The following is a 14634-nucleotide window of genomic DNA, read 5'->3' as shown; positions in this document are numbered from 1 at the left end:
GTAACCCATCCAGACCCATTTCCCTCTGACTAATGCACCTAACACTGGGCAATTCAGACCTGCACATCTTTGGACTGTGGGAGGAAACCCATGCAGACACGGGGAGAATGTGCAAACTCCACACAGGCGGTCACCCAAGGATGGAATCAAACCTGGGACCCTGGTGCTGTGAGACAGCAGTGCTAACCACTGAGTCACCGTGCCGCCCCTTTTGAGCTCCTTGTACTTTTCTTGTGGAAGTGGGGGTGGAACACTGACCCGCCGAAGCACAACGCACTTAGACTCATTCTCCTAACACTACAGGCAATTTAGCATGGTCAATCCACCTAACCTGCAAATTTTTTTTTGGACCGTGGAAGGAAACCGGAGCACCCGGAGAAAACCTGTGCAGACACAGGGAGTGTGTGCAAACTCCACACAGTCTGTCAGTCACCTGATGCGGAAATTGAATCCGGGTCTCTGGCGCTGTGAGGCAGCAGTGCTAACCACTGTGCCGCTTTTAAATGGAGAGGAATTCGTAAAGTGTGTACAAGAACATTTTCTGATTCAGTACGTGGATATACCTACTAGAGAAGAGGCAAAACTTGACTTACTCTTGGGAAATAAGGCAGGGCAGGTGACTGAGATGTCAGTGGGGGAGCACTTTGGAGCCAGCAACCATAATTGTATTAGTTTGTAAATAGTAATGGAAAACAATAGACCAGATCTAAAAGTTGAAGTTCTAAATTGGAGAATTACTGCCAATTTTGATGGTATGAGGCAATTACTTTCAAAAGCTGATTGGGCGCAGATGTTTGCAGATAAAGGGACGGCTGGAAAGTGGGAAGCCTTCAGAAATGAGAATAACTAGAGTCCTGAGAAGTACATTCCTGTTAGGGTGAAAGGAAAGGCTGTAGGTATAGGGAACGCTGGATGACTAAAAAAATTGAGGGTTTGGTTAAGAAAACGTCAGGTATAGACAGGATAGATCAAGTGAACCCTTAGAGTATAAAGGCAGTAAGAGTATACTTAAGAGAGAAATCAGGAGGGAAAAAAAGGGGACATGAGATGGCTTTGGCAAATATAGTTAAGGAAAATTGAAAAGGGTTTCATCAAATACATTAAGGACAAAACGGTAACTAGGGAGAGAACAGGGTCCCTCAAAGATCAACAAGGCAGCCTTTGTGTGGAGCTGCAGGAGATGGGGGATACTAAGCGAGTATTTTGCATCAGTATTTATTGTGGAATAGGACATGGAAGGTATAGAATGTAGATCCCCAGGACCTGATCAGGTGTATCCTAAAACTGCATGGGAAGCTAGGGAAGTGATTGCTAGGCCTCTTGCGGAGATACTTGTATCATCGATAGTCACAGGTGAGGTGCCGGAAGACTGGAGGTTGGCTAACGTGGTGTCTCCGTTTAACGAAGGTGGTCAAGACAAGCCAGGGAACTAAACCAGTGAGCCGGACATCGGTGGTGGGCAAATTGCTGGAGGGAATCCCGAGGGACAGGATGTACATGTATTTGGAAAGGCAAGGACTGATTAGGGATAGTCAACATAGCTTTGTGCGCAGAATATCATGTCTCACAAACTTGATTGAGTTTTTTGAAGTTTCAAAGAGGTTGATGAGGGCAGTGGACGTGATCTATACAGACTTCAGTAAGGCATTCAATAAGATTCCCCATGGGACACTAGTTAGCAAGGTTAGATCTCATGGAATACAGGAGAACTGGACATTTGATCCAGAACTGGCTCAAAGATAGAAGACAGAGGGTGGTGGTGGACGGTTGTTTTTCAGACTAGAGGCCTGTGACCAGTGGAGTGCCACAAGGATCTGTGCTGGGTCCACTACTTTTCATCATTTATATAAATGATTTGGATGTGAGCATAAGAGGTATAGTTAGTAAGTTTGCAGTTGACACCAAAATTGGAGGTGCAATGGACTGCGAAGAAGGTTACCTCAGATTACAACGGGATCTTGATCAGACGGGCCAATGGGCCGAGATGTGGCAGATGGAGTTTAAATTTAGATAAATGCGAGGTGCTGCATTTTGGGAAAACAAGTCTTAGCAGGACTTATACACTTAATGGTAAGGTGCTAGGGAGTGCTGCTGTACAAAGAGACCTTGGAGTGGTCCTTGAAAGTAGAGTCACTGGTAGATAGGATAGTGAAGGCATTTGATATGCTTCCTTTTTTGGTCAGACTATTGAATACAGGAGTTGGGAGATCATGTTGCAGCTGTACAGGACATTGGTTAGGCCACTGTTGGAATATTGCGTGCAGTTCTGATCTCCATCCTATTGGAAAGATATTGTGAAACTTGAAAGGTTCAGAAAAGATTCACAAGGATGTTGCCAGGGTTGGAGGATTTGAGCTGTACAGAGAGGTTGAATAAGATTGGGCTGTTTTCCCTGGAGCATCAGAAGCTGAGGGGTGACCTTTTAGTGGTTTATAAGGTCATGAGGGGCATGGATAGGATAAATAGACAAAATCTTTTCCCTGGGGTGCAGGAGTCCAGAACTAGAGGACAGAGGTTCAGGTTGAGAGGGGAAAGATATTAAAGAGACTTAATAGGCAACTTTTTCACGCAAAGGGTGGTATGTGTATGGAATGAGCTGCCAGAGGAAGTGGTGGAGGCTGGTATAATTGCAACATTTAAAAGGCATTTGGATAGGTATACGAATAGGAAGGGTTGGGAGGGATATGGGCCAGGTGCTGGTAGGTGGGACTAGATTCGGTTGGGATATCCGGTCCAACTTGTCCATACCGACCAAAGGGTCTGTTTCCATGCTGTGCATCTCTATGATTATGATTCTAAGTCAATAATATTCAGCTCCTTTATTCTTCCTACTAAAATGCATAAGTTCACATTCCAACTGTCACTCTCACCTACTTTTTGTGTCATCCGCAAGCTTGGCTATTGTCCGTTCACTTTCCTTATACAAGTCAAGAACATATACGGTCAATAATTGTGGCCACAGCACTGATCCCTATGACAACTAATTTCAGGTTGCCATCCTGAAAATGCACTGCTATCCCTACTGTCTCTTACTATTTAGCCAATCCTCTATCCATGCTAATATATTAACACATGGGTTATTCAGTAGCCTAATGTTTGGCACCTTATCAAATACCTTCTGAAAATCCAGATAGATTAAATCCATCGTTTCCCTGTCATCTATCCTGCTTTTAATGTCTTCATGAAGCCATAATGATTTTGCCTGATCGTTTTAGGTATTTCTAAATGCTCTGGTATCAAATTCTTTAAAATTTTCTCTAACATTTTCCCAAAAGTAGACTTTAAGTTATTGTTATGAAGGTGTGAGGGGTCTCCCTTCTCGAATGTTGACAGATTACCGTGCAGGATAAATCTTTTGTGTTACAGGTTTAAATTAGCGGGCGGGAGGGGGTTACCCTGTATCATAATACTTATAGTTACCGGTTTTTAGTTTCCTTCCTTTACTTAATAAAAGATCTTGCATAGGCAGTTTTTGTATGTCTTTTCTAGAAATTAAGGATTGCTGAAAGATTAAGTTGTGTTTTTATGTGCTTAAGCGATGAATAGTGGCCAGGGCACTAAGATAATAACCTTACTGTTTCCATTAGTGTCATGAGGTATTTTATATTTACTTTAAGCACAGACAGTGCCTCAATTTAATGTTTCATCTGGAAGATGGTACCTCTGACAGAGCAATGTTCCCTCAGCACTGCACCAGGATTCGTAGCCTGATTTGTGCGCGCACATCTCTGGAGTAGAACTTGAATTCATGACTTAGATGTGAGCACTAGTAATTAAGCCAAGATTTGTTCACTGCTTTGCCAATAGTTACTGCAAAACTCTCACTTGCACTGTTACAAGATTGCACGAATACCAACAATGTAGTTCCTTGTGAGATTGAGTCATTGCCTCTGCAAAAACCACCACACAGAAACCAGGTAGGACTCTATCAAGGTCAGATAGTCAGAAAACAATATCTAATGTTAAGAAATGCGATTGCTGATTAGTTTTACAAAGACCAAATGCTGATGAAGAAAATCAATATTCAGAGAGCTCCACTCAAGATATCTGCACAATGAATATCCTCTCAGTCTTAGAAACATTTATCCTAAAAGCTCATGAAGGCCAGCTTGAACTCACCATGGCTTTATCTGATCTAACCTGTCCCACAGCCAGTGATTGCCCATTTGTCTTTTGAGCTGTTGGTTTCTGGTCAAACTCTATACATTAAAGGACACAGGCAGCAGAGATTTGGATGAAGATTACAGAAAGCAGATTTGGGGGCCAGCTAAGAGGGCACTGAATGCTCGAGTCTAGAGCTAACAAAAACAAGGATAATAATTTCACCTGCATTTGATTTGACGGAAGGATAGAGGCAACATTACAGCAGTAGAAACAGACTTAGCAATTGCGCAGATATATGACTGGAAGTTTATTTCTACGTGTCATGAATTTAAACATTCACTTTTCCTGCCAGGGCTGTTTTGCATAAAAGCAGAGTGTACCATCTACAGGTGGTCTCCCTAAAGCAATTCTAACAGCACACTTCAAACCCACAACCATTACAAACATGCAGGCACGACCATCTCCAAGTTCACCTGCAAGCCACACACCATCTTAACTTGGAAACATAAAGCTGTTCTTTCATCATGAAGCTGCCGAAAAATATTGGAACTCCCTTCCTTCCTATAGGGATGTGAAGGCACCTACACCACATGGGTTGCAATTGTTAAAGAAAGCAACTCCCCATCATCTTCTCAGTGTATTTATGGATGGGCATTAAACAATGACTTTGACAGTGGCATTGACATCCAAAGCACAAGTTTGGAACAAACAACTAAGGCTTCAAACAGCCTGGTTCAGCTTCTCAGAGAGAGCAATGAGTTAAGGGTAAAGGAACACAGTTTGTCAAGGGAAGTAAAGACATTAGGAAGACTGAAGCTCTTACTTAATTTGAGAACATTTCTGCTCATCCTTTATTGCACCATTTGACAATTTAGTCAGGGAAAGTGGATGTGCAGAAGATGCAGTAATGAGGTACAGCTGAATGGCATTAGCATATGTGGAAATTTGCATTGCTTTTCACTTTCCAATTTAAAATACACTGAAAGTAAACTGTTGTCAATTCCCAAATATTTACTGAAAATATTTAAACTTTGAACTTGTAAGATTTATTCTTCAACATATCTCAACACATCACTCATGTAAAACATGACACCCAATTTTGCTTCCTTTCTATTGCAAGCCAGTTGATGACATTTAACAATTACCTTCTCACATCACCTGTAATAGACATGCATTCATTAGAATGACAGTGATTGTGATAAGGTCACCCAGCTGGACCTCACAGACTGAGTTCCCCGATTGGATTAGATTAACAGTTTCAATCAGGGAGCAATGGCTGATGTATAAGAAGGATGAAGCAAAAATAGAAATTGCCAAAAATGTTCAGCAGGTCTCGTAGCACGCGTGGGGAGAAAGGAGAGTTAATGTTTCAGGTCCAGAGAACAACTTCAGAAGTTCAGTTGTTTTTGCTTGATTTTCAGCATCCACAGTTCTTTTGGTTTTTTGTTTAATTTATAAAAAGGGTAAGTGTCAGAGATACTGACACTCTGGTGCCTGACTCTGTGTGAGGCAATAGTGTAATCAAGGACTATGTAAATAAAGGGTGACTTGGTGATGGGGTACCAGCCTCTGTGGAATTTTTTCAGGAACTGAAGCAGGCCATCAAGCCCTTCCAGTCTATTCAAACATTCAATTAGGATAAAAATAATTAACTTGTAATTTCACCTAGCTGCTTTTGATCTGCCTTACACCATGAACAAAAAAGATTATGCGCTGTTTTGTCTTTTTTTTCAATTAACCTAATTCTGATTGCTTTTTAGGAGAAGAGTTCCAGATTTTCAGTAATCTTTCTGTTTCGAAATGCTTTTTGACATCCAGCCCTGAATAACCTAGTTCTAATTTTAGGATTATGCCACTTGTTTTGGCATCCCCTTCCACAGGGGAGAAGGTAGATGCAAAGAAATGATCAAATCATTTGATTATCTGAAACATCATTTAAAATCTCTTTAATCTTTTATACATGAGCAAATACAAACCCAGACTACACAATCCATCGTTATAACTTAATTTTCAATCTTGGCATATTTCTGGTGAATTTATGATAACCCCCTGCAAGGTCAATACTTTCTTCTGTGACAAAGATGCCATCTCACATGTCCAGAATTGGGCCTAATCAGAGTTTGATACAATTACAGCATAACATCTATTCCTTTGTAGCTCAGCCACCATGAGATAAAGCTCAAAATTTCATTTCCTCATTAAAAGGGTTTCAGAACTTGCATTGTGCAAACTTACTTACACTATGATTGTTTTAGGTCTCCAACTACATAAATCATTCATTCTAGGAGAAAGTGAGGACTGCAGATGCTGGAGATCAGAGTCAAGAGTTGGTGCTGGAAGAGCACAGCAGGTCAGGCAGCATCCAAGGAGCAGGAGAATCGACATTTCGAACTTGAGCCCTTTATCAGGAATGAGGCTTGTGGGTCGGGGCTGAGAGATAAATTGGGGGGGGGGGGGGGTGGCCGTTGCAGAAAGGTAGCTGAGAGCGCCATAGGTGGATGAAGGTAAGGGAGAAGGTGACAGGTCAGAGGGGGAAAGTGATGGACAGGTCTGGAGGGCCATGCCGAGTTGGAGGCTTGGGACTCGGATAATATGGCGACAGGGGAAATGAGGAAGCTGTTGAAATCCACATTTATCCTGTGTGGTTGCAGGGTCCCAGGTGGAATATGAGACGTTCTTCGCCCAAGCATCAAGTGGTAACGGTTTGGCAGTGGAAGAGGCCCAAGACCTGTATGCCCTTGATGGAGTGGGAGGGGGGAGTTGAACTGTTCAGCTACAGGGTGTTGGGGGTGTCCCAGAGATGTTCTCTGAAATGATCCACAAGGAGGCGTCCTGTCTCCCCGATGTAGAGGAGACCACACCGGATGCAACAGATGCAGTAGATGACAGATGTGGAAGGATCCTTTGGGACACTGGATGGAGGAGAGGGAAGTGGTTTGGGCACAGGTTTTGCACTTCCTGCAGTGGCAGGTAAAGGTGCCAGGAGTGGGGTGTGGGCAGGTAGGCGTTGTCGAACTGACGAGGAATTCTGCGAGTTGGCACCTGTGTGTAGAGGGCAGTATGCCACACGACTACTGCGTCCGAGGGTCTGATGGTGAAGTTGGGGATCGAGAGGAGGGAGTGGAGGGCTGCGCATTGTGAGGGTGGGAGGTTGGAGTGGGTGAGACAGTTGGACAGGTTGAGACAGTCGATGTCAAAGCAACAGTTTGAATTGAAGAGGTCAACGCCAGCATGGGGTGTCCAGGTGGATGGGGGCCGAGACGGGAAAAGGGGTCCTCGGTGGGTGGGTGGGTGGGTGTCTTGGTTGAAAAAGTGGGCATGGAGGCAGAGGTAGAAACATTCAAGGTCGCAGTGTGGGCAGAGATGGCGAAAGAATCCACTCTTGACCTAAAATATTCTGTCTTGCCACAGTTAAGTTTTCACCATTTAGAGAATATTCTGACTATCTTTCTTGGGTCTGGAGGTAGATAACCTCAAAACATCCCATGAATGAACTTTTAATCTCTCAGTTTTGTCCACTCACCCAATCCATTGATGTCTCTATAGGGCAACATGAGGATCATGATACGGCAATCTACTTACCCACAAACCCTTCCTTGCCAACAAGCTTCAGTGCCAACTTGTCAGCTAGAATTGAAGAACTACCATGTGCAATATTTGCAAAAGGTCCAGCGTGCACAAACACAGGGGTCCCCTTAGGGTCGATGAGAGAAACAAAGGAAGAGAAGTGTTAAAAATCAAGAGAGACACATAGTATCAGCAATAACAACCATCTAAAACAGAAAGAATTTCAAAACTTCTTTCTAACTCTGAAGCACAGCAAACTCGCAGCAACAACACCACCAATGTTCCCTTTAAAATGTGTAAACCATAACAATCTGGAATGTAGCATATAGCCCAACAAACAAGTTAAGCACAGCAAAAACTAGAGGGAACACTGACACCAGCCCTTATTATCTGTACAAAATACATGATTTGTCACAGATAGATTTACAACTCTGGATTAGAATCCAAAATGGTTGCACAGTGGTTATAAATACTGAACAAACCTGAAAGAAGGAAACTTCATTGGTTACTTTTGATAATTTACATTTGGCCAGTGTAAGGATTATATCTTGAAATTTTATTAAACAGGAAAATAACATTAAGGATTGTAGAAGAATTGTTGCACTTTTTAGAAAGCAAGTAATCTGACTGTTTTGTTGAGGATTGGGATTTAAAGGGAGCTTAGTGTTTAAACTAGTGGAGGAATATGGCAATGGTTCATAACTGCTTAACTCTGTTGAAGTCTATTTACTTGTAATAAGGCGTCAGTTTTGTGAAATGTATAAACATGGTCTCTTCTTTGTCGACTTCGGTATGGAAGTCGTAAATTGGAGAATTTTGCATGCTTTTTAAAAATCTCTTGTAACAACTCTGGAAACAATGAGGCTTGATATCCAGCACACTACTCCAATGATGTGTAACACTAGCACCTATAGGACACGGAATCCTCGAAGGTGAGAATGCTATCAACTAAACAACGGCACGGTGGCAGTGGTTTGCACTGCTGCCTCACAGCGTCTGAGACCCGGATTCAATTCCCGCTTCAGGCAACTGACTGTGTGGAGTTTGCACGTTCTCCCCGTGTCTGCGTGGGTTTCCTCCGGGTGCTCCGGTTTCCTCCCACAGTCCAAAGATGTGCAGGTCAGGTGACTTGGCCATGCTAAATTGCCCGTAGTGTTAGGTAAGGGGTAAATGTAGGGGTAGGGTGGGTTGCGCTTCGGCGGGTCGGTGTGGACTTGTTGGACCGAAGGGCCTGTTTCCACACTGTAAGTAATCTAATCTAATATCGGTGTAGAAATGAACCCTAGAGTTCAGTTTGCACTTTTATTGCTGTGTTAACTTAAATTGTTACTTTTAATGATTGGTGAATTTGTATCCCGAGAACCCTTTGAATTCTATGCTACTGAAGAGTTTTAATTTTTACAGGAGCGGCAGCCTCCTTATTCCTCTCTCCAAAATACAAGTGCTGATAGTAAGTCAAATAGCAAGTTGATTTTATCTGGATGACTGATCAACATAAGGTCATTCCAGATATGAACCAAGATCTATGTCATGTGGCAGACCTGGGGTGAGCAGAGAAACATAATTGAAAACGTTGCACCATCTCTGAAAGAGGACAAATTAAACCAAAGGAAACGGAGTTGCTGTGTTCAGTCCTCCCATTGTACGTCTGAACTGAAAACATACTTAGATTTTCAAGTTTCAATCAGATTCCTACTCATGATACCACTTAGCTCATCTGAGGAAACAGATTGAATTGACATTGACAGTTTGTACATCTTCACAATCATCCTTTGGAGAATAAGATTAATCACCAGTCTGCATTGTGAACTCTCATTGGTTTTAACCTGCTTAAGGCCAATCCATAGGATACTCCATCCTAAACAGTGCAAGGATTTTAGTGGTTTCCACAACTAATCTATAAAGTGCCTTCAATGTAATAAAATGTGCCAAGGAGTTTCAAGGTGTAATCTGACATCAATCACATGAGGAGATGTCACAATAGATGATCAAAGCAATGGTCAAAGAGATATATTTCAAGAAGAATCTGAGGGGAGGAGTTAGAAAGGCACTTGTTTAGCAAAGAAATCTGTGATATTAGGGTTGGCACAGTAGAAGACACCTCCAACAATTGAAAGGTATGGAAATTTGGATTGGTCATGGGACCAAATTGGAGAAATGTAGAGATTTTGGACATGTCACAGGCCTTAGTATGTCTTCAGAAGGCCACAAGGACAAGGAGGAACCTTCATTACATCTTTGTTATCAACATTGGTTGAAAAAGACTGAGTGCAAAACAGATTCATCTATGACAGACTTCCCCCACAAAATTATATTCTAGTTAGTAAGTTCATAAATTCTCATTCACCTTCTTTGAGTATTTCTCATGCTCTTTTTAAATGACCTTTATTTTTGCATAGATCCATACAATTACTTCATATATACAAAAATAATAAATGACTTCAGCTTCAAAAATAACCACCTTGAACTTGCTTTACATCTGTGACCCTTAACAGACTCCTCAAGCGCTATCTGTGAACATATGAGCCATCCCTTCACTAGAGAAAGCACCATAATGCAAAGTTCTCAGCCTCAAAACATGAAAATAAAAAAAAAAACAGCAAGAGACAGATAAAGAATAAGAGGCTTCAGGTTCCAGCAAGAGGGGGAATAAGTATTAGCTGCTAAAGCCCATTTACTAAATATTTACAATTGGTGCACATTCGAAGACTTTTCCTTTTGCCAGTCCACTAGAGTCCACAGGCTGACCTAGACTTCAGGCTGTGAGTAGGCTTGGCTGCCTGCCTTGATGGCTGAGCATTCCAAACATCTGTATGCAGAAAAGGTTTTACACTTTAAGATCTGTACATTTACTTACTGTTTGGATTTTTTTTAATGTTTTTTAAATTCTGGTCTTGTAACCAACATGGAACTGGAGAATGGCCACTTTGTACACTTTTCACTGTGCTCCTGTATTCGTATACTTGAGTTCATGTGACAATAAAATCTAATACTAATTCTTATGAAGGCAGATTTTTGCTGAGTATGGAACAAAGATGAATAAAAAGACTTGAGACACAGAATAACCATGGCGTGACTAAATAGCAGAATGGTCTCAGAGAGAAATGGTCTAACCATGTACCTTATTAGCTGTTAATCATTGCTCAAACTAAGAACTCTCAGCTTGGAGTCAGAAAGTCAGAATTCAAATTTATGGAAGGATCTTGACAATATAATTTGGATTCATACTACTGGTGCAGTACTGAGCACTGCACTGCCTTTTAAGATGGCAAGCTGACTTTTCTTTTTTTAGGTGAACATAGAAGTTTCATTGACATTATTCAAAGAACAACAGTATATTTCTCCCAGAGTCCAGGCCAAAATTTATCCCTCAGCCAACTTCACTAAAACCAAATTATTTAACCATTACCCCATTGCTGTTTGAGCGACCACATTGTGCACAAATTGGCTGTTGAAATCCTGTGTTAGAATAGTGATTTCACTTCAAAATGAGTTAACTGGCCAGTTACATCCTAGATAAGGAAAGGCATTATCTAAATACATGTTGATTCTTTTCCTAACTCAGTGGGGAGGCCCTCCTGGCATTAGATCTATGAGCGTTCTTAATGTTCTTACCTCCAGAGTTTGCATCAAGGTTGGTTTGAGAGCATCTTTCATCAGAACGGCTAGTGCACCACTAACCCCCTGCACAAAAATAGCATAGAAATTACATATTAAAAAAAGTGTGGTCTTCAGGTGGACAAAAGTAGACAGAAATTCTCAGATATGGACTACTTATCCAACAAACAAGTTCAAGTTCTGCATTTATAGCTTGAGAATTTGAAATCGGTCTACAAAAATCAATCTGGAAATGGAGTCAATTATCAGAAACAATACCATGCAACTGTGAATTTTCTACAAACTCAATTGGTTCACTTGCTCTTAAGAATGATGAAATCTGCATTCTTATCCAGTTAGACCGTTATAGGGATTCCAATCTCTCATCAACGCAACTGCACTCAAATTTGAGGAGGGGAGTTCCAAAAACCCTCAACCCTCCGAGAGGTAAAAAGTTTATTCGTTTTTGTTTTAAATGAGCAGGTGGGTTTTATTTTAAACTATAACCCCTAGTTCTAGCTTTTCCACATCAACTCATTCAAGTCCCCTCGGGATCAGTGTTGGAGTGGATTTCCTTGAATCCTGGGAGTAGTAATTACTGTTTTTATAAGCTATGCATTATTTTGGAACTTTGAAAAGCAAAAGCAATCAAACCAATGGCACTTTAAAAAGGAGGATGAGACACAAAGCAGTGACCACGTGGGAAATGACACATTTAAAAGGTATTTGAATAGGTATATGAATATGAAGGATCTAGGGCATATGGGCCGGGTGCTGGGAATAAATTAATTTAGGACATCTGGTCAGCATGGACGAGTTGGACCAAAGGGTCTGTTTCCATGCTACAGAGCTCTAAGGCAACTGATTTTTGCACTGTCCTTTACGTGGCTTAACCTATCTAATGAAAATCTGGAATTCGGAAGCAGAGAGCAGAAGAATCTAAAGTGAAAAGAGTGAACAACATTGCAGAACTCCAGCAGCTCATGGGTGAACAACTGACTAGCCATACTGACAGAAGCAAACCAATGAATTGTGGTGAATTCTACCATCCAGCCACTGCCAGCACTGCAAAGCCAGTCATAGCTGAGCCAGTAGCACACTCTCCTGAGTTAGCAGGACATGGTTTCCAATCCACCTCTAGAAACCAATGCAAAGCTACACTTCAGTGAAGTACACAGGCAGGACTACACTGTCAGCAGCAACTTTTTAAAAAATAAAATAGCATTAAGGTCGTGTCTGTTATTCTTTCCTTTGTAAAAGCAGGGTCACAGTTTAAGGATACAGGATAGGCCATTTAGTACTGAGACAATGAGTGGTGAGCCGATGAAATCCTTTATACAGAATACAGCTGACACCAAAACATTGAAAGTTTTCAAGAAATAGTTAGGTATAGTTTTTAGGGATAAAGAGGCCAAAGGGGATGGAGAGAAAGTGAGAACAGGGTACTGAATTGGATATTCAGCCATGATCATATTGAATGGTGGAGCAAACTTGAAGTGCTTAATGGCCCATTCCTGCTCGAATTATCTATGTTTCTACAAAATAGTGTCATGGGATTTTAAATACACGTGATCAGGCAGACAAAAATGGAAGCAGAGTCAAATGAGTCATAAAATAATGGATACAGAAGTTTAGAGGGAATATTAATGTACTGTCTTAGAAACAGACAAGTCAGAGGGATAGAAGGGAATTCCAGACTTTAGAAGCAGAGGCAGAGCCACCAATAGTGGAAAAATTAAACATGAGGGATGTGTAAAAGGCCAGGGTTGACAGAATCCTGAGATCTTGAGGGGCTGGAGGCAAGTAGAGGTTGGGAAGATATGTTCTATAATAGCGGTTTCTTCCCTCCCACCAACCTTTCAGCAAATGAACAACCCCTCAACAGAGGTACAAAGCTCCAAGCTTTGAGAGTCTACAAAGAAATAAAAATTGATGGGATTCCAAAAGTATTAATCTTCAGTCAGTCAGACTTCAGTGCTGAAAATAGTGAGAACTGCAGGAGCTGGAGGATCAGAGTGGAGCTGCAAAAGCATAGCATGTCAAGCAGCAGAGGAGAAAGGGAGTCAACATTTTAGGTCAGAACCTTTCATCAAGACTGGGGGAGGGAAGGGAGTTGCAGAATAAATAATGGGAGTGGGTGGGGTTGGGGGAAAGAGGGTGGGAGGTAATTGTAATTGGTCAGTAAGAAGGGTGGAGCAGATAGGTGGGAAGGAAAGAAGATGGACAGGTAGGATCAGGTTAACAGGGAGGAGTGGAGGGGGAGACCTGGGCTTAGGATAAGATGGGGGTGGGGGAAGTTTGGAAGTTGGTGAATTTAATGTTAATTGCCATTGAAAGTATTTTCTGATGGTGCTTGACTTTCTTTTAAGGTTAAGAAAAATACTGAATTTAAGTAAACATGAAAAGTCACAAATCACACAACACCAGGTTATAGTCCAACAGGTAATTGGAACAGGTCAATAGCAGTAATTATCTTCATAGCAACCTAAAGGCTTTCTTCTTCTTGCCTCTTGTGACTGGTTCAAAAGCATTAATTGTAAGCGCACACAGGCATAGAAAATACTGAAATACAATAAACTTGAATCCACCGTAACTGAAATCAAACTTCTGCATTTTTAACCCTCAATATAACCAACAATAGAAATGGTAATAACAGTGATGGTTTAGCAGCATTTTACTGGTAAATGACCACATTTAAAAGCATTCAAATAGCATTCTGTACATCAGCCTATTTCTAATTGTAATGTATATATTTGCAGAAGCCGATTCAGACAGGAATCATGAGGGGGACTACACTAACATCATGTCATATCAAGGAAATGGTAATAAGACGTCAAGTGCTTCTCCTGGACTATAACCTGGTGTTGTATGATTTTTAGCTTTGTACACCCCAGTCCAACACCAGCATCTCCAAATCAAGAAAAGTCACCACTGACAACATATCCTGCTGGAGTCAAACTATTCTGTATTTAAGAGGATCATTTAATTATTTGGAACACAAACAGCAAGTTCATTACAATCTGGAGAATACATTAATACATTAAATATGTTAAGAGAAGACAACCTTTTTTAGTTTCAAATTGGCTCAGTTGTAAAAAAACACCTACCTCCATGTCAAAGTGATATGGGTTTAACTAACACTCTAGATTTAATGGCTAATCTAGGCTGGAAGTGCCATGGGAGTAAAACACTGTCAGAGGCACCAACATTTGGATGAAACATTAGACTGAGACCCTCCGCCTGGAAGAAGAGGATGTGAAAGATTCCATAGCACTATATCGTAAAAGGTACGAGGAATGCTACTTGCTGTGCTAGCCAATATTTATCCCTCAAAAAAATTATTCAAACAAATAATATGTTCATTAT

At 41.3% G+C, this 14634-nt stretch overlaps 1 protein-coding gene across 3 annotated transcripts in view; it reads right to left on the bottom strand.

Annotated features, from left to right (window-relative positions):
- mthfd1l (methylenetetrahydrofolate dehydrogenase (NADP+ dependent) 1 like) overlaps window positions 1-14634 on the bottom strand; it is a 173562-nt gene that overhangs the window by 85446 nt on the left and 73482 nt on the right. For all 3 annotated transcript variants that reach the window (XM_060831051.1, XM_060831052.1, XM_060831054.1), the window contains exons 19-20: window positions 11287-11355; window positions 7687-7798 (exon numbers count right to left, since the gene is read on the bottom strand). In XM_060831051.1, the coding sequence (XP_060687034.1) occupies window positions 7687-7798; window positions 11287-11355 (181 nt within the window). The remainder of the gene's footprint in view (window positions 1-7686; window positions 7799-11286; window positions 11356-14634) is intronic.

This window comes from Hemiscyllium ocellatum, chromosome 10 (assembly GCF_020745735.1).
Source record: "Hemiscyllium ocellatum isolate sHemOce1 chromosome 10, sHemOce1.pat.X.cur, whole genome shotgun sequence".
Classification (NCBI taxonomy): Eukaryota; Metazoa; Chordata; class Chondrichthyes; order Orectolobiformes; family Hemiscylliidae; genus Hemiscyllium; species Hemiscyllium ocellatum.
Note: the sequence above shows the minus strand (reverse complement) of the source record. Positions and strands in the feature narration are given on the sequence as shown.